This window comes from Podarcis filfolensis (genome assembly GCF_964270895.1).
Source record: "Podarcis filfolensis genome assembly, chromosome: 9".
NCBI lineage: Eukaryota > Metazoa > Chordata > Lepidosauria > Squamata > Lacertidae > Podarcis > Podarcis filfolensis.
Window position 1 is genome coordinate 51,408,044 of NC_139610.1, and position 25,999 is coordinate 51,434,042.

General features: G+C 40.6%; 1 protein-coding gene and 1 long non-coding RNA gene across 4 annotated transcripts in view; one reads left to right on the forward strand and one right to left on the reverse strand.

Moving 5' to 3' along the window:
- Positions 1-25,999, reverse strand: part of LOC310742613 — a 510,016-nt gene that overhangs the window by 150,863 nt on the left and 333,154 nt on the right. The gene's annotated exons all lie outside the window — the stretch shown is intronic.
- The window catches only part of NDST4 (N-deacetylase and N-sulfotransferase 4), a 126,201-nt gene that overhangs the window by 2,507 nt on the left and 97,695 nt on the right, over positions 1-25,999 (forward strand). For 2 of the 3 annotated variants that reach the window (XM_083571161.1, XM_083571160.1), the window contains exon 2: positions 19,543-20,798. In XM_083571161.1, coding sequence (XP_083427287.1) covers positions 19,818-20,798 — 981 coding nt within the window. In that variant the 5' untranslated portion in view covers positions 19,543-19,817. Of the gene's footprint in view, positions 1-16,965; positions 17,073-19,542; positions 20,799-25,999 lie in introns of all 3 variants that reach the window. The other variant, XM_083571162.1, reaches the window with a different exon arrangement.

Consider the following 25,999-nt stretch of genomic DNA (forward strand, 5'->3'; position numbering starts at 1 on the left):
CATTTCCTCCAGTTGCTAACCTTCAAAGTTGACCATACTAGATTTGTTACTCACAAGCAAGGCTGCTGTGAAACTTAGAAAGAAATTAAAAATAGCGTACTGCGCCTAACAAATTTGTTTCATAGGTTTAACACACCTACAAACACAAATTGCATATAATGTACATACCACACACACACAAAAGAAAGAAACTGCAGGAAATAATCCTGCATTTTGAATATATATAGACAGGCTGAAAGTTTGGGCAACAGCACAAAGCACACTTATCTGAGAATATGTCTCCTTTAACTCAGTGGGATTTACTTCCAAGTAGACATGCATAGAATTGCTTTGTGCATGGAATGATTAGGAAAGTGTTCTTGGAAAGTATAGGCTTCCTTTGGCTCACATCCAATATTCCTAAAATAATTTTCCTTTCCAGGTCAATTATAACTTAACTTCTCAAAAGTTGTCTGACAGGATGAGAAATTCAACTCAGCAAATGTTTCCAACATTACAGAGATGTCAAATCTAATGATAGCTTTCGGATTTGTCTTCTTCCCGGAATTATATTTTGAAATAGAGTTAAAAATTCAAGCAAAAACACTTAGAGGAACACATATAAAAATAAAATGAGGTCAATGAAGGAATAAATAAGTCCCCTGGTTGCAATCCTTAGCATATCATGCTCCTGGGATAGCTACAGGGCAAGAGCATACCCTACAGTGCCATCCTAAACCATCTACTCAGAATTAAATTCTGCTAAATTCAGTGGGGCTTATTCCAATGTTAGTGGGGTTAGGATTGCAGCCTAAGAAACAGAGAATTGCAAAGGCTTAGTGAGCATGTTCTTTCTGACCCAATGTGAACATTTTCTAACAGCGAATATTTACCATACCTGGTAGGTAAATTATTGACAGAGTTAGGTCAGAATCTCAGTTCCACCTGCGATTCAAGTGGCTCTCAGCAATTTGATGCTTCACTTCTCAATCCCACTTCCACAAACTGGGAGGAGGAGAACTTTTGTCCCCCGATTTGCATGAAAATCTATTGATCTAGTGATTACTTAAATTAGTCTACAACAGTATGAATTGTCATTTAATAACCTTTTCTAAAGCAATAGATTCAAGGGCTGGAATACAAACATATTTACTAGGGATATAGTATTTGAATACCTAACATTTGGTGGGCTACTTCACATATTATCATTTTCCTACATGGAAATAATCTCTTATGTAGGGAAATGCAAGCTGACTGCAATATAGGAAGTATGTCATGAATAATTTTTTAGGCTGCCAGTACAGGGATTAGGTGGCTAATGCTGCTAGACTTTACACACACACATCTATATTTGCGTAGGTACCAGTAGGTAAGTAGATGGATGGATAGATAACAGAGCCCTGGGCTCCTGCTGGGTAACATAGCAGAGAGCTGAACTCCTGGGTAGCTCATTGATGCCTGGGCCATCATCTCTGATTTCCAAGTTCTGCAGAACCTCAGCTAAGAAAATGAGAATGTTAGTATCTGGCTGTGAGCCAGACTAGGCAGGTATGGCTGTTGAGAAGAATGTTTTCTGGGTTGAATTTCATTAAAACATTATGTAAAAGCACACTATTGTACCTTAGCTTTGTCTCGGAAAAGTTTCCATTTCATATTGGCAAGCGTTCCTTTTCTCCTAATGAGAAGCTAGTGTAGCTGTACTTAATAATAATTTTAAATTCCTCCTTGTATGCGGTACATTGTGAAAGACATGCAGAAGAGTGTTATATCCATTTTTTAAAAAGGAAGTGCAAATGTCCTTTAATATCATTTTATAAGTGAATGGAGTTTAACCTATAAAAATGAGTGGTGTAAAAAAAGGAATATCATGCATATTAACCCAAAATCTGAGCAATTGTTAAAATACATGACTGCAGGTGATGTGTGTTAAATTGTGCCTTAGTTTGGCAAAACATTAATCTAGCACGTAAAGGGGGGTATTCAACTCAGTTTTACTCAGAAAAGCCCTATTGAAATGAACGACCGTAACTCAGTGATTCATTCATTTCAGTAAGTCTGCTCTGAGTAACACTGAGTTGAAGGCCACCCAATGCGTAAAGTTAGTCTTCCTTGGGAGTTTGCTAAGAGAATAGATGTTTACCTGTGGGCATATCCATGCAGGATCATCCTGCTCCTTCGCTTGTTTGGTCTGATGTGGTTATGTGCTGGCAATTGTTCTCTCACATTTCAGTTCACCTGCATTCTCACTCGCTTGTCTTTGGCAAGGTGGTACCTCTCAGCCACACCTGACCCATCCTCTATCCATTATATTCATGTTTATTATCTGTAACATGGACTTGATCATACTGACCTACCTTACAGAATGGCTCCAAATATTTCTGGAGCATATAAAGTCCTAGTGAAATGGCCATTATTTATGCTGGGCACAGTGTGTATGAAGGGCCTGTTTGCGTGTTCAGACCCAGAGACCTCCCCTCCTAAGTAAACACATTTGACTCAAATTTTAATTTGGGTTTTTGGCAGAATTTAGGCCATAACATTATTGATTACAGAAAGTGAGTGCTTGCATAGGCTCTGGTTCGACTAACTCCCAGCACCCTTGCAGGCAGCGCTGACCCAGAGCTCTATCATAGGTCAGCAAAGGGTGAACACCTGAGGTAGGCGGAAAGCCAGGAACAGACTATGTCCACTCCCCAGATGCTCCCCTGGACTCAGGCATAGGCACAACCCCCTCTTGGGGGTTGACCAAACCAAGTTGAGTCCCTGGATTCCTTTTACACAATACCCTTCACCAATGCCTATCCACAACCTTACAAGTTGTGACGATTTGCTATGCGGCAGGCAAAACCCAAATGGCAACAGCCAATCAGCCAAGTGGGGAAAATCCTGCCGTGCCCTGTCCCAATGACAGACGACACACGGCGGCATGGCAAGGTCAATCGCAAAATTCCCTAAATATAGGGAGAGGTGGGCGGGTGTTCCGATGCACGAGCCGAAAGAAGAAGCTCTGGGTCACGTGCATAGGCATATATAGGTCCCTCAATCCATTTAGACTGCACCCCATTGGCCAGATTAAACCCAGCAACAAGGGACCTACCAATCAGGTATTGTAGCTGTCCAATGTACCCACCCACAACACAGGAGGTCAGTCTCCAGGTCTCACCGCAACACGTGCCCTCTTTGAGGGAGGACTATATTGCAAGACTCCACAGGATCCTCTGTTTGCAGAGATGCAGTACACGTGCAGTGTGCACCAAAGTGTGGGTGGGTTCCCACGAAGCAAGATGCAGTGATAACACCAAGAACCTGTACTGAACTAACAGAACTGGGCAACAGGGGCAAAGCAACTGTCTATGTACATTTCTGAAGGCCTGGGCCACTCCCACTCTCAATGGGATTGGCAGTCTAAATTCCCACTCTGTGAATCATAGCTCAGAGTTTAAGGGCCAGTGGCAATGGCCCAAATCCTGAAATGTTCTGTGATTGGATATCATGTCTCGAATCAGAACACAGAGGCTCAGAATCCTGAGTCCAGACTCAAGCTCAGGCAAACACAGACCACTGAATACATAACATGCACAGACTCACACACACATCCCAAAGGATCCTAGTGAGTGATTGCTGGACCACTCGATAACATGAACGGAGCAAGCCCTCACCACAAAATTGCCTCCCCCCCCATTTCCAAGGAGTGTATGGCAACAATGCAATTTTACAGGAGTCAGGAAAGGGATGCAGGGCTGCCTGATTTGTGCCTCATGTGACATAAGATATTGAATCAAAGCTCCTCCTCTCTGCCTAACTAGTCTCATTCTTGGTTCTGTTTCATGCTCACAATGGTGTGTGCTTGAATATTGGGTCATGCATAAAGCAGTATCTTGGAAAAGGAGGTACCATATTGCATTGGGCTTTGTGCAAATATCCCTCCATGTAGAACATGCTGTCTGCAGTGACCCTAATGTTCCCCTAATGTGCTATTTGTATTTGCTGTGACGCTTTAGGGCCAATGACCAGAGCCCCATTTGACAGAATGAGCAGAAGGACCTTCAAAAACTGCACGGATGGCATACCACATTTTGAAGTATTCACATTTCAATTTAAATAGGTGGGGATCAAGCCATCCGGGGTAGATTCACACCATGCATTTAAAGCATATTCAACATTTAAAGCCCATAACTTCCACAAAGGATCTTGGGTATGGTCGTTTTCCCTTCACAAAACAGCCATTTCCAGCAACCTTGACAAACGACAGTTCCCAGCATTATTTGGGGGAAATCATGTGCTTTTAATGTGTGTTGAACATCCTCTTAATGTACAGTGTGGATCTGCCCTCAGCCCAGTGTCTAAAACTACGGTACCTACCTGCACCACTGAACATTTTAGAAGGCTTGGCAGGTTTTCCCATGAGTGCATCAAAAAGCAAAATAATAACTTTTTCTTTTCCTGATCATACTTTGCCATCTCCTCGACCCCATCTCAATATGACTAACGGTGAGTGGTGGTTACATCTACAGTTTTCATGTCTTGTTAAAAATGGTCCCAAAGTGTTCCTGACTATTAATATTATATGACGCCAAATTCGTCTGAATAGCCTGAGGGCCGTCTTCAGGGTGTTCCACCTGAGGCTGCTTCCCATTCTGCCTTTCTTGCAGCACATCATTAGAGATGGCTCAGATCCAGAGATTTTTGAGACCAACCTGTTTCTTCTCCACTTCCTGAGAAAAAGGCTGGACATAGAAAGCAGAACCTGAGTTGGGAAGTGAAAGGGTACAGAAAGACACAATGGGAAAATACAGCAGGTCAGCAAGCATTCCAAGTTCAGGAAATAGTAGATGGTCATGAAAACACCCCCTTCTCTGAACTGTAAATTTGGAGAAGTGGGGGTTTTTACCCATCTTTTTAAGGGGAGCTGATGTACAGGTTGTTTTCAGAAGAGGAGGTACTGGCTGCTCTGGGAGTCTTTCTGTCAACCTTTCATATGAATGCACAAAGTATACATAACACAATATGTGAATTAGGCATGTGTGAATTCTGTCTAAAGCATTTTTTCAAGCTCCCATGACCACAGAAATCTTTGTCAGTGGTACACCAGTTATATTCATGTGTATATTCCAGTTCATTGAGAATAAGGGTGGGGAACATTTTTTACTCAGGATTTCTCTCCTAGCCCTTCCTGGAGATGCTAAGGGTTGAGCTTGGGACATTCTCCATGCACAGCAGATGCTTTACCATTGAGCTACAACCCTTTCCATAGGAGGCCCCTCTCTGCTTCTTCGCATTTTCAGTGGTGCCATCAGAGCTAAACTTTGGGACAGATGTCCAGGGCCCCACTTAGCAGAACAAGCAGGAAGGTTCATAATGCAGAAGATTGTGCAGCAATAAAACTGCTAGTGTGCTTGGGGGACTGTGGATGGGGGACTGTGTGTTGAGATTCCTGCATTGCAGGGGTTTGGACTAGGGTTCCTTCCAACTCTATGATTTTTTTATTCTAAGTTTTAATATAGGATCGTCTGTACCATATTTGTGTTGCTAGTGATGTTTCGGAATGCAGTTTCAACCTGATGAACACTGACAGTTTGGCAGATGTTAGCTGCACTAAGATGAAGATGCAACATGTAAGCCTTACTGGGCTCTGCTCTGCTCACAAATTCCAGCCCCCATTCCTTGTGAGATAATAGCTGGAATAGTGGGAAGGCTACTCTGACAATGTGGTGTACTTTTACCTTTGAATCTTGGGGCATTCAGGGCTGCTCAATAGGAACCAACTTCAGCAAGCGGGGGGAAGGAAGGATGTGCAGTATACATGCTTTGTTTGCATGCAGTTTAGTGTTCATAATACAGATTGACCTGTGTGTTGCAGCTAGGGAAATCGGTCTAAAGTGCAAAGCGACAAGTGAAGTGTTGTTTTTGCAGTTTTCACAAATCCTGATAGACAAGGAGATGGAGAACAAAGCATCAGCTCTTGAATGCCACGGAATGTGTGAAGGAGAACATTTGGCATCCTTTAATAACACCCAAGAGCGTGCTGGGAAACGCAGCAGCCCAACACAATGTTGATGCACTCAGAATGCCTCTATCATTCAAGGAGTTGGAAATGTAATAGGGTGTGGTATGTGCACAAACATTGACAGCAGGAGTGTGCAGTAACCAGAAGCCTAATAGCCCATGGCCCAAAGCACAGGTTAGCAAGTGGGGATGAGGCATCCTGACTTGCATTGGCAAGATGTATCTTGTCCTGGAGGGGTAATTTAGCCATATGTCTGAGCCTCTTCTCAGCCAGTTCTCTGCAGCAAGCATTTCTTTTTAGCCCCTGGGGGACAAATACACATTCTGCTTAGTTAATTAAAAGACAGAATCCCACATGCAAGAAACACATAGAACCCTAGAGTTGGAGCGGGGCATGCAGGGCAGGAAATCTCTTCCAACTTAGTGTAGGAAACCCATATGCAAAACATGTGGCTATCTTCCCTCCACCCCTCTGCTTGATGCACCTCCTAATGTTCAACTGAAATTGACCTTCCTATAATTTGTGCACTGTTGGTGTTTAGAGTTAACATGCAGCTTGGACGCTTAACTGAATCCCAGTTGGAGGAGCACATTTTATCCGTGGATATAATCACAATGAGATTCTGGATTTGGAAAATAAGAAAGAAAAATGTATTCAGGAAAATACATAGTTGATAGGAAAGATATTAGTTCTGTCTAACTAAGGTGGAGATACAAAGAGCTATGATTGCTTTGGTGTCTCTTCTTCCAAGGGTGAGGATGAAGAGGAAGCAGGAAATGAGGTCAGCAGCACTGATGGTGTCACTGAAGGAAGGTCAATAGGTCTGCACAACTAGGACAGTATAGGAAGGTTAGATGTTTTTCTCTCAGTTCTTCTCATTAAGGTATGTCAGCCTACAGCCTGAATTGCACCCCAACACTTCAATTGGACCCTTGGGATCAGTTATTTTCCACATCTTCGCTGTCCTCCAGTGAACCTGTTCCAATCTACCAATCCAGAAGTGGTTCACCCAGTAGGGTGGAGCTGCAGTTCTAGCTTCCCAGCAGCAGTGTTGCTGCTGTTCATGGAGAGAGAGGTAGGGAAGGGCCAGCCATCAGCAAGGTCAGGGCTGTGCAGGTGCACCAGTGGGAATGCTGGATTGGCTCCACTGGTGCATCCCCACCATCTTGAACTTGCTTCTGGCTTGCCCCTCCTACTGCTGAGAAGCCAGCATTGTGGCCTCACCTCTGCTGCTGTCTACATCCTTAAAATGTGGTGTCTGAAACTGTACACAGTACTCTAGATGTGGAGTACTGTGAGGAATGGTGAGGAATAAAGCAGCATTATTACTTTGTGCAACTTGGAAACCAGGCTAGAGTTAAATAGAGAAGTAAATATACAGGGGAATGTGCCCTGCTTGATTTCTGATATAGATATTGTTGTTCTGTAGTTGTGAACAATTCCCCACCTCCCACCCATTTTTTGATTGCCTGGTTTTCAAATTAGCAACCGGATGCACAAAACCCCCATTCATTTTAGTGAAACAAGCTCTTCTGCTAGCTAGCTGGAGAGGAATAAAACAAAGGCTGAATTGTGCATCCAGGTGCTGATGTCCACTAACATCACATTGCTCTTAATCCATTGATTGACATAACTGCTTTGTGGGGGAGACTGGGGGGGGGGGAAGGATGAAGAACTCCACATACGGAGAAGTTGTTTGGAAAAGCACAAATATCCAGAAAATGTCTCTTTGGATCCTAGCCTGTGTATATTGAAGTAAAGTTGCCAAATTTCTGCAGATTCCCTCTTTCCTGCTACGTTTCCCCCATATAAGTTACAGAACAAGAACCGTAAGAGGTGGGAGTTTTAAGCTTTGCTGTTTGTTGAGCCTGGCAAATCTGTCAATGTTGTTTTCTCTCTGTTTCTCCTTTTCCCAATCTTAAATTCAGTGCTCTACATTTCCACATCAGTTTGCATTAAAAAAAAAAAACATGAAAACTCATCAGCATTTTAGTGTGAATTTATCCCAATATTCACATTTTTGCTGACTATTTTCCTCTCTTATAAAGCATAATTTTACGTTCTTTCCATCAGTATATGCATGTTGATGTACAATTCACCCTAGTATATTCATGTTTGTACACTTGGTTTCAGAACTGCATTGCAAAATTTGGAGAAGTGCAAATTTTGAAGAATGGCTAGGCTTTGGTTCCTGTTTTGTTTTAGAACATGCAAATTTGGTCAGTTTGCCTTTAAATGCAAACAGAATCATTTTTTCCCTCCATCCCTAGTGTAAATTCGCATATAACATAGCAATGGGAAACCTGTGACCCTCCAGATTTGTTGGACTTCAACTCCCACAATCCCAGCAGGTATATAATTAGAGGTGCCTAACATGATGTGTGCTACAACTCCCATCATGCTAGGAGTAAGGACTGATTGGAGTCTAACAACATCTGAAGGGCCATATTTAGCCACCCTGACTTAAAAAGTCTATGTTGTCACCCCAAAGCATCTGCTGATGGGATGGTGGTGGCTGCAGATTTTTGGCAGCGTGGTGCCAGCGGGGTCTTCAGTGAAGTTGCCCTCCCCCCAATGGAGTAGGGTTGCAGCTTGCAGAATACCCCTGGATTCATCACTAACATTGGTGATCCAAGTGGTCCCTGTAGTGTACAGTGCCTTTAAAAAGGCCACAGCCAGCATGTGGGTAACCTAGTTTTAATTATCTATGTTCAGGAAACCTTCTGGTTAGAGTAATGCAATGTATTATATGTGGGCCTGTCCAGAAACATCTGCTAGTACAGAATTCTGCAGACAGATTGCTAATGAGGACCAGCAGTTCAGACTTATAGCACCAGTTCTGGCATGACTGCATTGGCTTCTAATACATTTGGGGGCACAATTCAAAGTGCTGGATTTGACTTACAAACCCATACCTTCTAGAACATATCTCTCTGCATAAACCTGTCTGGACCCTTAGGAAATCATTGGTGGCCATCCTCCAGCAAAAGTACAGTGAGTGGCTATAGGACAGAGGACTCCTTAATAGTGGGCCCCCAATTATGGAGTGTTCTCTTCAGGGATGCTGCCTTTCATAAACATGGTCCTCTTTTCAGCACCAGTCCTTGACTGCCAAGCATTTGGTTGGTGATGTTTTCTCATCTGCTGGGTTGTTTTTAATGGTGGGTCATACATCATGCATTTATGTGAGAAGCTGGATGTTTTAACTTTTTGGATATTTATGTATCACTGCCTTTGAATTGTCACTTTGAATATTACTGTAAGTTTACTTTGGTCATGTCGATGTAAACCTCCTTGGGTTTGAGGCAATAAATAAATAAAGGGATTTTTTTTCCCTTTTAAGGTGGAAAAAGAACAGTGCATTTATTGTACCTGCCTCGTTTCCATCACATAGCGCCACAAAAGAATTCTTCATATAACGAGTCATTGCTTGACCTAAGCTATGTTGAAAGTATTGCCTAGATATGTAATTGCAAGAGCAATCATAGCTAGAAAAAGGCAACAGGTACTGAATGTGCCACTTCTACAGCACACAGAAGTTGGTGGTACATGGTGTATTCATATCCCGTCTTTAAAGATTCTCACATTTTGTAACATTGCCCTTGCCCATGTCGAGCATGTAAAAACCACCAAAGTAATATAAAAATGCATCTAATCTTAAAGTCTTTACAGATGTACACATTAGAATAAATAAATAAATGTATAGGGAATTTTTCATACAGCCCTCTCTACAAATCATTGAAGTAGAAGTACATTAGTTTCACTGGTTTCAGACCTACTGAAATCAGTGGGGACTGATGACCCAGGTTTGTTTCGAAGTGCAAGAGCTAATTCAATCATTTAATAAAACTTTAGACCTCCTATTATGTAGCAATTTCTTACACCACCATGCTTATAAAGTGGTTCTCATAAAACAATACGCGGAAAATAATGCTGTGCTGAAATTCAAAATGTTTTGTAAAATCCCACCCCCAAAAAAATTCTTGTGGAGGACTCTACACTCGGTTATTTTTTTCTTGCAAAACCAACATAGATTTTCATGCATAATGTAATCTTTTTCCATATGCTGATTTCCATGGGATTTACTCAAAAAGGGCGTATGACAGAACCAGACTTTGCTTTTTTAAAAAATGGGGTTGTTGCTCCATGAACAAATTGGTCAGTTTGAAAGACAAAGAAATAATAATCTCGGCTATCTGACACAACTAAGAACAGAACCCAATCCAGGCCCACTGACTCTTTCTGTATTCACTATCAGTGTGTTGTTGTTGTTTTAATTAAAAAGAAATCCTTTTAATTTGCTTTGTGTTTGTATTCAAGCAACCATTGCAAGATGCTTCAAATAGTGTCATCATTCCAGGGGGTGGGGCAGGAATGCCGCAGCAGCTTTAACCCTGGAAACACAACACAGCTGAACTGTTTGTAGAAGTTCGGGAAACTTTATGCTGTAAAGGGAAATGCAATCTCTTTGCTACCATAAATGTTTAGTGGTTTGTGGAGTTTTGCATTCATGCTGCATTTGTGATATTTTTAGTGCATTATGGACTTTTATATCCCTGCTGCCCCAACCATTTAAAGACCACTGTAGTCATATACATAGACAGCATGTAATGGAACACTGTAAGATTCTAGTGCACCACAAAAGTGCCAGGCAGTAGAATTCAAGCGCTGATTCACACATGCGCTGAGAGCTGGAACACCTTGGTAATCATTGGCAAATCTCTTCTAAAGGAATGGCAAATTAAACCTGAGCTAGTCTTTTGAGTGCCAAAGCACATCAATGAACTTCAGTTGCTTTCCCCAACATTGTCATGAGTTTTATCTACATTCAGAAAGGCAAACAAGTCCTGAATGTGCACACAGAAAATGATGCACAGTCCAAATCCGTTACTTCAAAGGCACTAGGATTTTGTTACATTGCCAGTTCCCATTTTGTTTAGCCAAGTGAAATCAACTAAAGAAATGTAAAAATGCATGTAATCTAAAAGGGTGGTATTCAGCTCAGTTTTACTTAGAACAGACCCATTAAAATTTATGACCACGATTTTGGCTTAGTTGACAAATGCCTTCGTATTACAACCCAGGATTTAGGGAAGTTTTCACTTATTCTTTCCACATCTATATAACTCTCGGCATTTATCTATCAATATATAAAAGGATGTCACATGGAGGAGGGAGAAAGGTTGTTTTCTGCTGCTCCAGAGAAGCGGACACGGAGCAATGGATCCAAACTACAAGAAAGAAGATTCCACCTAAACATTAGGAAGAACTTCGTGACAGTAAGAGCTGTTCGACAGTGGAATTTGCTGCCAAGGAGCGTGGTGGAGTCTCCTTCTTTGGCGGTCTTTAAGCAGAGGCTTGACAACCATATGTCAGGAGTGCTCTGATGGTGTTTCCTGCTTGGCAGGGGGTTGGACTCGATGGCCCTTGTGGTCTCTTCCAACTCTATGATTCTATGATTCTATGATCTCTTGTCCTGGGTCTGCAAAACAGGAGGAAAATACACTACAGGCCAGGGGACCAAGAGTCGCTGGGAAGTTGCACCTGCTGCCTCCCAGAAAGACCACCATGGCAAGGAGATCAGTATGGACCCATCTATCGCCATGAACTCATTGACAGGCTCTCTTTTTAAGTGCAGTCCACACCAGGAAGCTTAAAAACACAAGACAGTGCAATACAAAACCAGAAAGTGAAATAAGGCACATTACAAAGGTTATTTTTAAAAATCTATCGACCAGAGAAGGAGCAGCTGAAGGAGCCCAGTTTCCCCCTCCCTGCCAGAAAAAACACTCTGTGTTAATGCCTGCTTTTCTCTCCCCTATCATTCCTTTTCCCCCCTTTTGTATCATGAGATCACATCCACCACATACATTTAAAAGACATTGAAAACACATAGCTTTCCCCCAAAGATTCTTGGAGACTGTTGTTTCCTATTACAGAACTACAGTTAACAAGCTACAGTTCCCAAGATGCTTTCAGTGTGTTTTTATTGTACTTTAAATATATGGTGTGGGAAGGTTAGTCTGAGCTTGCCGTGAGTGACGTGGCCTTTTATCTCTTTACAATACTTAGAACATTTTAAGTGCAATTTGTGGTGGTGGTGGTGGTGGTGATTTATCCTGTGTATCACAGTGCTGGTTGTGACTTCAGATTTACCACCTCTTTCCTGTGATACAGAAGGATCAGCTGTGGAGTGCATGGTATTAAGCTATGCACACAGCAAAAGTTAATTTATACCTCATTAATGAGGTATGATTTCTGAAGAGTTTAAGTAGAAGTAGTCCTGCAAACCTGCACTTTAAGAGTAATCCACAATGGTCAAACAAGACATATGTCTCTTGAATCTGATTTTTCTTTTTCTAAAGCAACTATAAATCAAAACACTGGAGTGTTGTAGAGAGGGGAGAAAAAATGTATGGAAAAATATTTCTCTTCCTATCTCACATCCTGATTTTCTAATCAGGCTGAGATAGCCAAACTGGCTACAAAGGACTAGACAACAGTGGTCTAGTAATACCATTAATTGTTCCATGTGCAGCTTAACTTTAAGTGCATATCATCTCTATCACAAATATTCTACATTCCTTGGTAAAACATTCTATTACAACATATTGCTGCTGGGTGTTGTGTGTGTGGTCCAAAACTTTGCAGGGTTCCTATGTGCACAGTGGAACTTCTTGCAATCTGAGATGATGCTCTTTCTTTTCCATGATGTGGGGATTCCTGTCATATACCCCAAATAGTCCACAACTCTTAGGAGATAAAAGGACAGCTTCTGGTAATACAGAGCTCTGTTTGCACACCGCATGCTGGGTTGGGAAGTGCACATTCCAAATTCATATGCAAACCAAAACACAATGGTCTTTGAAACAAATTATGCAATGCAGTTCTCCAGCCAAGTAATGTGTTCAAAAAGTGTGCATATAAATATACTTTTCGGCTTTGGCCCCAACTTGGTGGAACACTCTATCACAGGAGACGAGGGCCCTGCGGGACTTGACATCCTTCCGCAGGGCCTGCAAGACGGAGCTGTTCCGCCTGGCCTTCGGTCCGGGCCCAGTTTGACCCCCCTCTATGGGACCCTGCAAGTTACCTCTTTGGCCCTTTTATCGGCTCATGTGGGACCAACATGGATAGCTGGCCCTGATGAATATTTGAGGTTCCCGACCCTATGGTTGTAATTCATGGGCAGTCATTTAATTTTATCCTGATTCTAATTTTAAGCTGTAATTTAATCAATTGTTTGATTGTGTTTTAATGTATTTGATATTTTATGTTAGCTGCCCTGAGCCTGGTCTTGGCTGGGGAAGGCGGGGTATAAATAAAAATTTACTTACATACAAATACGTGCTAGAGAAAATAACATACAAATGCATTACAATAGGGGAAATTGCTTTGCAGAAATGTCTTTATATGCAAAATTACATTTTAAAAATGTAAGTAGTAAAAATTGCATTAAAATGCAGATGCAGTTTCATTAGGATTATTTTTTAAGTCACAAAAGTGATATGGAAATGTGGAATTGAAAAATGAGAAACTGAGAGGAACCAAATGTATGAATTCCTTAATGTGTTTGTATGTGGGTATCTATTTCCCATTGCACTTATTGTTGGCTCTAATCCCATGCTCTTTGTAAACCCTGGCATATGCAAAGAGCTTGCAGGGGAGAGGAGATTTATATCATATCCCAGCAGAGGATATGTGGCATCATATGCTATCTAGTCCCAGGAGACCTGGCTACAGAGAGGTGGTTAACTGCGTTCTTGAGTACTGTATGATACAAAAGCAACGGATAAGGATAAGTAAAGAAATGAGGAGTGGGAGACAAATAAAATAAAAGAGTTATCTATCACATCGATAATATTTTTCCTGTTTTGCTTTTAGTTTACCATCACTGTTCAGTCACCAGCTGTGCGCCATAAAACCCACTGAGTATGTGTGCATATTAATGCTGCTGTTTGAGCCTCTGAATTTGCATCGCCCGGCTCTTTTTATTTTTAACAGAGCTACCTTAATGTTGCATTAAGGCAGGTCTCCTGGCTGAAAGAGGAAAGCAAATCATACCTCAGAAACTTGATTGTGTTGCTGGCAGCAGTACAAAAACAGCTGTAAATGTAATATATATAGACTTCACCGAAAAGCATTTGATAGTGTCTCACAAAAAAAAAAAGTTACTTGCAAAATTCAATTAAATCAAATTGGCTCAGAGCAATGACTTGACACATGGTCCAAAATGTAGCCAAAACCCATTTTCAAATCCCAATGATACTCTTTAATGTATTGAGTTGTAGTATCTTGGAAACTGTCTAGGCGCTGGCCACAGTTTTGTTTCAGTATTCAGTCTGTATATTACTTAGGAGAAGAGAAGTGGTTCGGAACAGAATCATTAGATTTGCAAATTCTGGAAACATGAGCATGGGCATAAAAGGGAATCATGGGACTGGGTCCTTTTTACAATGAAAGACCCAGAGATGAAAGAATTGTGCTGCTCATCACCCATCGATCTCTGGCACCAAACCTTCAACAGGTTTACTGTCACAAACTACAAAACACACCCAAATACACACTTCAAATACAGTTTAGTCAATGTGAGAGCCACATGGACCCATAGCCAACCCTCTGGGAACAGCTGCTATACATGGTGGCATTCAACTAACTTTATGTTAGAGTAGACCCATTAGGCTGGATTCAACTAACTTGTTGCATGCATGGAACAAGCTTCTCTCATGCAATGGGATTGTCCTGCCTCTCCTCCACCTGCACCCTGTGCTCCCAAAATTAGCTCTGGAGAGTTGGGGGAACCTGCAGAAGAAATGTAGGGGAGCAATCCTGGTGTGCAAGCAGACCTCATTCTGCACATGCATATCCCAGTTAACGCTACACTGAAATCCACCTACTGAAATGAATTGACATGGCTAAGTTAGGTCCATTAATTTAATGTTTCTACTCTGAGTGAAACTTTGTTGAAGACCTGCTATTACCTCTGACAAAGAGATGTAGTCTGCAGCCTTGCACTTTGCTGCCTCTCAAGAATAATTGCTATAAATGCTCATAATCGGTACAACGGTCCTTATATAATGAAACATTCACAATGGTAAAAAAATAATAATAACAGGAAACAGAATCTATCTCCCCAACGGTCCTCATTTGTGCATCCTTCTGTCTTTGACGGCTCAACTGCATCCTCAGCCTGAAAAGCTAGGCATTGAGAATCTGAGACAGAAGAAGGCTATGTGTGGCACAGGCATGCATGGAGGAATCCATAACTGCTCATTAACAGCAGAGAAAAATTTCAGCCGCAAAGGCTGAGTCCATAAGCTCTCTCTGCATGCATCCCATGCAGTGGTTTCTGGCTAGTTTAACCACATGACTAGCATCACCCCTATATAAAGAGAAAGTATACGCAGTGTTGATAAACTGTCCTGAACAAAAGTCCATGGGATATGATGAATGCTTCATCAAGGAAGCAGAGATTAGGGTCGATCTAAAGTTGCAGGATCTTGGGTATCTCTAAGCAGACAACTGGCTCCAGCGAGGTCTGGGGTTAAACTGAAGCCTTTTATCTCTCCCAAGTTCTGTCCACTCACCTCTTTTGAAGCATTAAAGGCCTAGAGCCTAGAACTCCACCAGCAATGAATCAGCTCCTACTCTTCACACTCAACAGGCACTGAGGAGCATGAGACCTATGGTGTTAAGGGAGCCAGTTTCATCAAGGGATGTCATCTCTGGGGTTCAAAGTTCAATGAGGTCAAGGGACTTCATACAATATCAAGATGAGAACATAAGAAGAACACTGCTGGACCTTCTCATCCAGCACCCAGCTTTCAGAGTGACCTATGGGAAGCCCATGAGTAGAACCCAAGTGCAATTGCGTTCTCCCCACCCGCGATTCCCAAAAACAGATACTCAGAGGGAAACTGCCCAGTAGTTCTTTCAGAAATAGCATTCAAACAGTTCCACTCTTTCACCCATTAAATCTGAGAAGTGAGTGAACAGTGGTTGCTTTGCATTTGGCTCTTGAGATATCATCAAAGTTTTAAGAAGGACAGGAAGTTTATAAATAGTGTCTAGATTGCATTGCTTACTAAAAACTGCTGAAGTAAATTCCCATCTTGAAGGAATTGCTCCTTTCGTCGTAGAGTTGAAATTGACTAGGGGTTTTGATTTTGAAGCCCATTGCAAGTTCTGCTATTAAAGCGAAGGAGCTTCTTCCGATTTGTTATGTAACTGGTGGAAGGAAGAGACTGTCGGTTTCACTGCTGTCTGTTACAATCTTTGCACAAAATTATCCCATCTTAAACAATAATACAGTATTAGACATTATTTTCTTTCTACTACAGTGGCTTCAAAAAACAGTGGTGAAACTGATAGACAAGAAACCCCCTCACTATAAAGATGAAAAATGTGTAATTGTCATTTCCTTTAAATATACACAAATATAAACACAGCTGGCCTTTGAAATTAGCATTTTTCTGAGTTTTGTAATACAGTTCTCCAAACAGAAATGTGTATGTTGTGCAATCAAGAGAGAAGAAAGGGGGGGGGGGACCTTCTATCTTCCAGATTGTTCATAACTCCAAGAAATATTATGCTTTCAGTCACAAGTTGCCATTGTTTTCAATATCACCCTGCTATAGCCGTACTAATTTAAAGATCATAGATACAATCCCACCAAAGTTAAGTGCTTTTAAATCCTATTAAATCTAATGAGAAATTTAAAGCATATCCTTAACACTTTCATTGATGTGAACAGAACTTAAATGTACTTAATTTTGACTAGTTTGTACCATGAGCTGCTTTGAAACAGAGCAGAATAAGTTTGGCCTTCATATTTCCAAAATTAGAAAACAGAAGGAGAACATTTAAAAATAAACCTGCATCTGTCAAGATGTTTCCTCATAATAGGGATTTTGTTAGCTATATTATCAATAATTTAATCCAAAACAGATTTTCTTTTTCACCAAGTATTATTTTCATAGCTTAGAATTCTGGTGCCCAACTCACCTTAAGAGAAAGAAAGACAAAAAGAGAGAAAACAACAGCCTTCTAATTTCACCTGTTCTACTGGTCCAAAGTAAGAAATATTGTAAGTATTAATATGACAGCAATATATTATCTATGAGAATTTACATTATATTGTTTTAGCAGTAAAGTCTCCAATCCACTTTTAAACCTGTTCTTTAGATCCTTACAACTCTGAGGTTGATTGCAAAGCCCTTTGTTTTGTAAGCTGTCTCGGTAGTAAAAGAGGTGATAGCAATTCATGTATGAGGAAAAATGAGAACATATTGCCCTCTAGTGTTGAAAAATATATAACTGGAATGAAAACAAATGAGATTTCATCTAAGAATGCTCTACTTTCCCCCCTCCCCCCCCCTTTCTGGTAACAAAAATTCAAAAGGTTTTGTTTTTTTTCGTTCTTGCTTGCTGTAAGGACCACTTATTGATTTGTTTAGGGACAGTGAATAACCCTAATGAGATTGTAAAGCCCAAGATGTGTGTGTGATATTTGATGTACTCCAAAAGTGAAGTTGCAGTGATTTATCAGTGTCACCAGAGCTTCAAAACTGCAATGAACTCTTGTGGAGAATTTCATATGATCTGCTGTATCTGTCTAGAGCCTTATCGCTTTGCAGGAAGCATCTGAAACATTAAAGTTAAGCAAGAAATCTATAAACATTGGCTTAATCATGATTATGTTCACAGTAATTAAGCAGCAATTGAACTGTTACTAGCAGTAGTAATATCAGTAGTAGAAATGATAGGAGCAGTAAACTGGTTATATGTATTATTACACTTTAGTAGGCTTTTGGCAGGGGACTTTCCAGTTATACATTCTAATATTCCAGTTATACATTTTTATATATTGTTTCTGCTTTTGAAGCCTTATATAGAAAACATATTCATACTTGATACTCCACCTGTAGTATGGGAGCAGTAATCAATAGCACTCTAAGTATTATATAAATATCTGTTTTAACATTATTAATATCTTTCTATATTTACTCAATTGGTCGTGTTTTGGGGGCCTGCAAATCGATCATATACATGTATACTTAAAAGTAAGACCCACTGACTTCCATGAACTTACAATCCTATGCACGCTTACTCAGAAGTCCTATTAAATACAGCAAGCTTACTCCCAGGTAAGTACAGTTAGGTCTGCAGCCTTGTTTCCAAGTACATGTGTATAAGATTGAAGCTTGACCTATAAAAAAACATCGCAGTTATAATTGCCACGAGTCAGACCTCTCCAAATGGAGGGTGGGGTGTGCTGGCTTTCCATGGAGAGGACTGAAAGTCATCATTAATGATTGAGAAGAAGAAGCAGCAAGGTGGCCCAACTAATGTATCACAGCATCTAAGACCAAGCTTCTGACATTTGGTAACAATTTACAAAGCACTGGCTATGAATACACTTCATTGAAGTTAAACAGAAAATTACTATGGGTAGTCAGTCGGCAACGCATGAAACTCTTAATCTCTGGGTGCAGGTTCAAGCCCCACGTTGGGCAAAAGTTTCCTGCATTGCAGGGGGTTGGACTAGATTACCCTGGTGGCCCATTCCAATTCTACAATTCTGTTATTTTATTTACCCAGAGCCAGGGCTGTCTCTACTACAGCATTAGGACGACATTTGCCATGTGCTTCCTAAGCTAGCCTACTGTCCTCATGTGCAGTGGAAGAAGTTGCCCAATGGCCAGTCTTAAAACAAGGTTCAACTACATGGGAATGAGGGTGATATCTAGTCCTTTGCCTCAGGTAGCAATTTGTCTTGGGCCAGCCCTGCATAGCACATGCTTGGCAATTCAGAATATTGAAGAGAACAGGCCCTGCTGTATATGCGGTTTAATTGTCTGGCCCATAGATTGGAGCATGTCATTAAAAGGGACTAGAGGCTTCTGTGCAAGGAACAAGTATCTTCACACACACACACCCCCCCCAGCATTTTATCAGGGCTGCTCCACCTACTGATCTTAGAGGTGAGACATGAATTGTGAAGGCCAAGCTGTAAACCAGTCTCCATTCTCCCAGTCACCTGGACTCTTAAAAAATTGATATGGGTGCCCAGAAACATAAACATTCGACCCCACCACTCCAAAACAGATATAAGGTTGTTGTCTAGAATCTTAAAATCTTATGCCAGCAGCCTTGCTATAATGCAAATGACCCTTCTGAGAGCAAGACCAAAAAATCTCCAAGATTTCACTTGCTGAATGTTTGGTTAAGATTTACCTTAACCTAAAATACCTCTTTGCCATCATTCTGCTGTCCTTGCAATTAACCTTTAAAGTCAAGTTATCTTAACCTTAATTCTGCTTTTATGTAGCACGATTCATTCCGACTCTAATTACTATAGCATTTTTTAAAATAATGATGATAAATTATAAATATTTTCCCACACCTAAATGACACCATGAAGCCATCCCACTGTCGTCATCTATGGTGGAATCAATAGAACTTTTTTTTAAAAGGTGACTAGCTTATTTAATTAACACATTTTAATTGCTGTATGGATTTTTCTTAACCTACTCTAATTTCTCACTTTGTTGCAGATAATGTTAATTGTCTTCTCCATTGATTATTGGCAACTGGCGCATTCAGAGAAGACGGCTTCCAATATAGATTTCCAACTCTTTGGACTTCCAGCTCTCAGAGTTTCATAGTTTTGAACACCCCCCTTATAAATGCATTGCAATGGTCACATGAACGTTTGGAGAGTGGTACTGACACCATCACTTGGTCTGTTTATAATGGCACTTTAGAAGGAAGAAGCCAATTGTTGTTTTTTTAGTAACTAAATGAACAAACATAAAGTGCTGCAAAAAACATGAATCTTATTGTGAAGCTTCGTAGAAGTTTTCGAACATTGGTCGTTCTCTTAGCCACCTTCTGCTTAGCGAGCATAGTCATTTCTGCTTATTACTTGTATACAGGTCACAAGCAGGAAATAGCCCTCATTGATACCACAGGAGGGGCGGAGTGTGAGGATCTTAAACTCTTGCCATACAGGTCAATGGAGCTTAAAACGGTGAAGCCCATCGATCCATCTAGGACTGACCCGACTGTGCTGCTCTTTGTGGAGAGCCAGTACTCTCAGCTCGGCCAAGACATCATAGCCATTCTGGAGTCAAGTCGGTTTCAGTTTCAGATGGTGATTGCATCAGGAAAAGGGGACCTTCCTCCACTGGCAGACAATGGCAAAGGGAAATACATCCTTGTAATCTATGAAAATATTTTGAAGTACACCTCCATGGATTCATGGAATAGAGAACTCCTGGAAAAATACTGTGTGGAATACAGTGTTAGCATAATTGGTTTTCATAAAGCCAATGAGAACAGCTTGTCGAGCACTAAACTCAAAGGATTTCCATTACATCTCTACAATAATGCCGCTCTGCAAAACTGCTTAGTAAACCCCCAGTCTCCTCTGCTTCACATTACCAAAGCCCCAAGGGTTGAGAAAGGCCCGTTACCTGGTGAAGACTGGACCATTTTCCAATATAATCACTCCACTTATCAACCAGTGCTTTTAACAGAATTTCAAGCTTCCAAACCATTCCCAGTATCACTGCCTAAGGCTTCTCTCTATGCCACAGTGATTCAGGACCTGGGACTTCATGATGGGATTCAAAGAGTTCTTTTTGGAAACAATTTGAACTTTTGGCTGCACAAACTCATTTTTATAGATGCCATCTCCTTCCTGTCAGGGAAGAGGCTTACATTGTCCTTGGATAGATACATTCTTGTCGACATCGATGACATCTTTGTTGGGAAGGAAGGGACAAGGATGAATGTTAAAGATGTGAAGGTAAGACAAGAGTGAATGGTGAAATCTCTTCTCAGCAATACATTTCTGACACCTAAAGCATCAGAAGGCTAGTAATACATCTCAACAGTGTTTTGTCCTGCAGTTTGCAAGCATCCACTAATCCTTTCACTCAGGGGTAGAGAACCTGGGACAATCATCCCTGACTTTGCTGGCTGAGGCTGATGGGAACTGGCATCCAACAACATTTGTAGGGCCACAGTTTTGCCATCCCTGCTATAGGTGTTTAAAGGATGGAGGTTAGGCATTTTATTTATTGATTCATTGCCTGTTGTAAACCTATCCATTCTCCAAACTTCTCTGATCTTCACAACAGCCTTGTGAGGTGGGTGAGGAAGAAGGATTTGATTAGCCCAAGGCCATCCAGTGAGCTTCACAGATGAATAGGAAGCCAGGTGCCCTCAGTCCCTGTCTGAAACTCTGCCTCCAATACACCACACTGATTTTTGTTTGTATTTAGGCTTAAAATGTCTGGATTTATTTGTTTCCAGTTAGAGGACTTGTCTCTAACATTTCTGCTAGGGTAAATTTTGAGGTGGGAAGCTAATAAATCATTCTGTCAGAACTACTTGTCCTCCACACCTTAGCAATGATCATCAGGCTAGTGGACCAATGCTTTTGCTAGTAAGAACAGTATCAGAAGGGTGGCAAACTCAAAAATAGTGAATAAACAACTTGGTCATCCAAGGGAGCTCACTGAACTCTGGATTTAGTAGGCCTCAATGCACCCATGGGCCACTATGTGAAACAATTAAGTGTCTTTGTACTAATACAGTTTTCATCTTGCTAAGACACTCTTGTTGACTTGAAGGGAAATGTTCTTGGAAGTTACATCCAGAGGAATCCTCAGGGAAGAGACTGGGCAAGCCTTACATACAATTTTGAGATTAAAAATAAATTAGCAGGACTAGCGATACACCTAATTAAATCCTCCCTGGGAATTGTCTAAATGTATCTAAATATCGAATTAATCATCATTATGGGAGCCAATACTACAACCATTTCTCCATTTCAGTACAGAGAGATTTTCATTTATGGATGATTGTTCACCTTGTAAATGCTGTTTTTCTTTCTGCCTCTCTCTCTAAGATATATGCAAATATATATATACACATATATAAGCACCCTCTTTGAGCTTCTTTTCCTCACCTGTTGTCCTGGCCACAATTCCAAAGAAATCAAATCATAAGATAGGGCATGGCTCATCAAACGTTTACCATTTGATTTCTTTGTTATTCAGGCCAGGACAACAAGTGGCGAAAAGAAACCTGAAACTCCAGCTGTTCCCTAATGAATCAAACAAAGGCCCGTATAAGGTTCCATAATGAGATACTTTGAACCACAGCCATGTTGCATCACTTAAATCGAACAATCTGCTTTCTGAATAAATTCTTTGTTGACTTCTGTATATATGGATTTGCAAACCTCTCTCTTTGTTTTTGCAGAGTTTTTTTTGCTTTTCCACCCCATGCATAGTGTCTCAAATAACCTTGATGTTAGGAGCTGCAGAAATAAATAAGAGGCATAACCAGATCCCAGCCAAGTCCAGAGACTGTTCTTTGTTTTCATTGGGGCGTGCATTTAATGGTGCATTCCTCATTCTCAACCCCAGCAGCAGGATCTTGTCCAAGATTTTTCACTTTGAGCTTCTGACAATACTTTTTCCTGATGAAAAAAATATCAGACAGAATCATATAGAACCTGGTCATCAAAATGACAGTTTTCTCCAGCATAAGCTATCCATTAATCAAGATATGCTGAGGCTCCTGTCTGGTCATATCTGCTTTCTGGGGTTTGGTGATTAGAGACTTAATAGGGCCTTTTTGATAGCAGCACCTTAACTACAAAACTAACTTAACATACATGCTTGGCACTTTGCTATCTTTCATGCCCCAGGCAAAGTCCATCCCATTCTTTCAAATGGTATTAGAAGATCTCTCTTTCAAATGGTATTAGAAGATCTCAAATGCTTTTTAGTAATAGGTCATTCATTCATTTATTAAGTTACTAGTTGCTGTTTCATGTGTGGGTTCCCCCCCGTGTTATTTTCAGAAGCTGCCTTAATGCCACACCTAGTGAACAATAAGAAGAATAAGCATACATACATACATGTGTGTTTGGGATTGTTCTATTTTTACAGAACTAGAATATTTGCAGTGGAAATCAAGTCCATCAGATTATGGTGGCTTTCCTGGTTATATGCAATATTGTATCACACTTCTCACTTCTGTTACCATAACAGCAGACTTGCAGCCTCAATGTAACTAAATTTACTTGGAAGAAAGTGCCATTTGTTGCAGTCAGATTTCTGTAATTAATTGCACTTAGGATCCAGTCTTATAAACTATCACTCCACATTGGAGTTCCAAGAATTGGGGGCAAAGTAGATGTGATGAGAGCAGCCATCCACATGCCTGCCTCATTCACTTATTATATTTATTTGCATGTATTTATTATTTTTATAGCCACCTATCAATAGATATTCTTCATGTGGCTTTAAACAAAACAACATAAAAATGCAAGGAAGAATAAGATAATTCAACAATAAATAATAAAAGATGACAACAACAACAACAACGAGACAACATAAAACAATTTACAACCAAAACTTAAAACAATTAAAATCCTGGATGAATTAAAAGGTGCTGAAATGATCAGAGAAGAAAAAACCAGGTGAACCTTTCTGGGAAGGTGACTCTGTTCCTGGCATGGCTGCTCCTGTGCAGGCTAATATTTCAGGTAATTTTTTATTTAAAAAAAACCAAGCAAGAGAATATGAAACTATATAACTCAGACATTGCAGCCAACTATGTGTTCAAAAATGCTTTCTGCCGTAAAAAATAAATAAATCCAAAAACTTATTTCTGCAGTGATGCTGGGCTATAAAATTTCTGGTCTGCGTAGGTTTCTCCATCACAAGAAATGGGGAGCTCACAGACAGATTTCTCTAGACATTTTGAAAAATTAGGAGATATTTTCATATTACAAAGCGTATCAGAATTGCATTTTGAGAAACTATATGCCTTCCAGAAAATCGAGCAGGTACTTAAATGTTGCTATATTTTTAGGTGAACACTTTGTGTGGCTTAAATGTGTAATTTAAACACATTTTTCATTAGACAGTTAAATGACCAATTGTGTTTGGTGAAGATTATCTGAAAGTTGCTTGTGGTTTAACCAAAATGGATGTGGTATGGACATTAAACTTGAGCTAAGGTTATGGTTTGCCAGGAAATAAATGCCTGTGAGATATGACCAGTAGCCTATGTTAGGGTTTGACCAGGAAGTGGGGGCTGGGGAGTGCATTTGGGGTTCGGATGCAAAAAGTGGTTGTTGAAGCCTATCTCCCACACCTGTTGTATCCTAATCCTTCTTCCAAGAAGCTTAGCATAGAATAGATGTTTCTATCTATTTTATCCTCATGAAAACTCTATGGGAAAGGCTATGCTGAAATATTGTGCTGGGTTAAAAGTGAGCATCATGGCTGAGTTGGAAATTGAACACAAATCCTCCCAACTCCTATTCCAACACCTTAACCACTACACTGCAGACTCTCTAATAAACACAATCAGAGCTCAAAATAGTATTAACACTACAGATAATCACTGATCTTATGAACAAAAATTCTTCCATATGGCTGTATGGAAGGCAGACGTTCTGGAGAAAAGCACTGAAGGAACAGCATTCTAATCTTTTAGAGTTCTTTGAGAGGAACAAAAAGCTCATGGATAGGAGTGGTGAAGTAGGTGCTGTCTCCTTGCAATCTCCAAAAGCTTGTGATGCATTTCTTCACCAAAGACTCCTGAGTAAGCTTAGCATTCATTGGGTAAGAGGACGGATCATCTAATGGATCAGTAATGGCTGAAGGAAAGGAAGCAGAGAGAATGAATGAATGGACCGATCTCACAAAGTAGGGGTGTAAGAAGTGGGCTCCCCAAATGATTTATATTGGGACTGGTGCTTTTAAACTTGTTTCATAGAGGTGAGCAGGGTGGTGTCCCACTGACAACAACAAATTGTTCAGGGATTGTGAAAAGCTCCGAAAGGATCTCTCTGAACTGGATGAAGAGTATTAAAATGGCAAATGGGGTTCAATGGTAAGAGTTGCGCTGTTCAGGTAAAGTTCCTTGGTTTCCTGTTTGCTTCATTCACAAAGTTTGCAGCAGAAAAACATGACAGCTATCAGAATTTTCTCTGCACTCACTGGATGCATGAATGGAGTAGCCAGAGGCACAGCCTTAATCCATTTTGCTACCTGTGATCAATAACTTCCTATTGATAAAAGATGTTTGCTGTCAGAAGGGAGGATACCTGCATAATACAACAGCTTGAGATTAATCAGTAGCCTGCATTTAGCTTTTAGCAGAAGCTTCTGATTTTTAGTGTTTTATTTTATTTGCTTTCAAATAAGATTGGTTTCTCTAGGTATTTGTTAATGAGTCATTTACAGGCCATAGAATTTTAGAGTCCATTAGTATCCAAGCCAAGTTCTTTCCTAATGAACATTATACAGTACTGAAAAAAAACCAAAATCTCAGTGATTGGTTTACAGTAAGGGAAAACTACTGAGACTTAGAAAACTATCTATCAAGACTTGCAGAACTGAAAATCAGTTTGCATGACCTTCCCCAATGAGTTTAAGCAACCTACTCTGCAAGAGAAGGAAAAGGTCAGGAGGAGACAAGGAGAATGGATTAAATCTAAAGCATATAGAGCTGTGGTTTATGTATTTCTGGCCGCCTAATGCTCTTTTTTTTAAGATAGTTATTTTCTGCTGTGCTAAAACACTAATACCTGATTTAAATGTTCAGGAAGGGTCCATGGTTCAATCCTCGCAGGGCTATTCTATCTCAGGATACTTGGAAAGAGGGCTGCTCATCTGAATGGGTCGCCACGATAAAATATCTCTGTGCATGAAAAGAAAAATGAAGACATCAATATTCTAGCATAACAGCCTTCCTGACCTTTTGGTACACTGGTATTTTTTTCCATGGCATTAGTTCCAAGCCCCACCAAAAACCCTAACTTGGGGTGGAAGCAAGTTCCTTATCAAAGGATATAGCACCCCACCACTGAGTTAAAAGTTAGACCTGGCTAGCTGCTGAGTAATACAGTGGTACCTCAGGTTACAGACGCTTCAGGTTACAGACACTTCAGGTTACAGACTCCGCTAACCCAGAAAT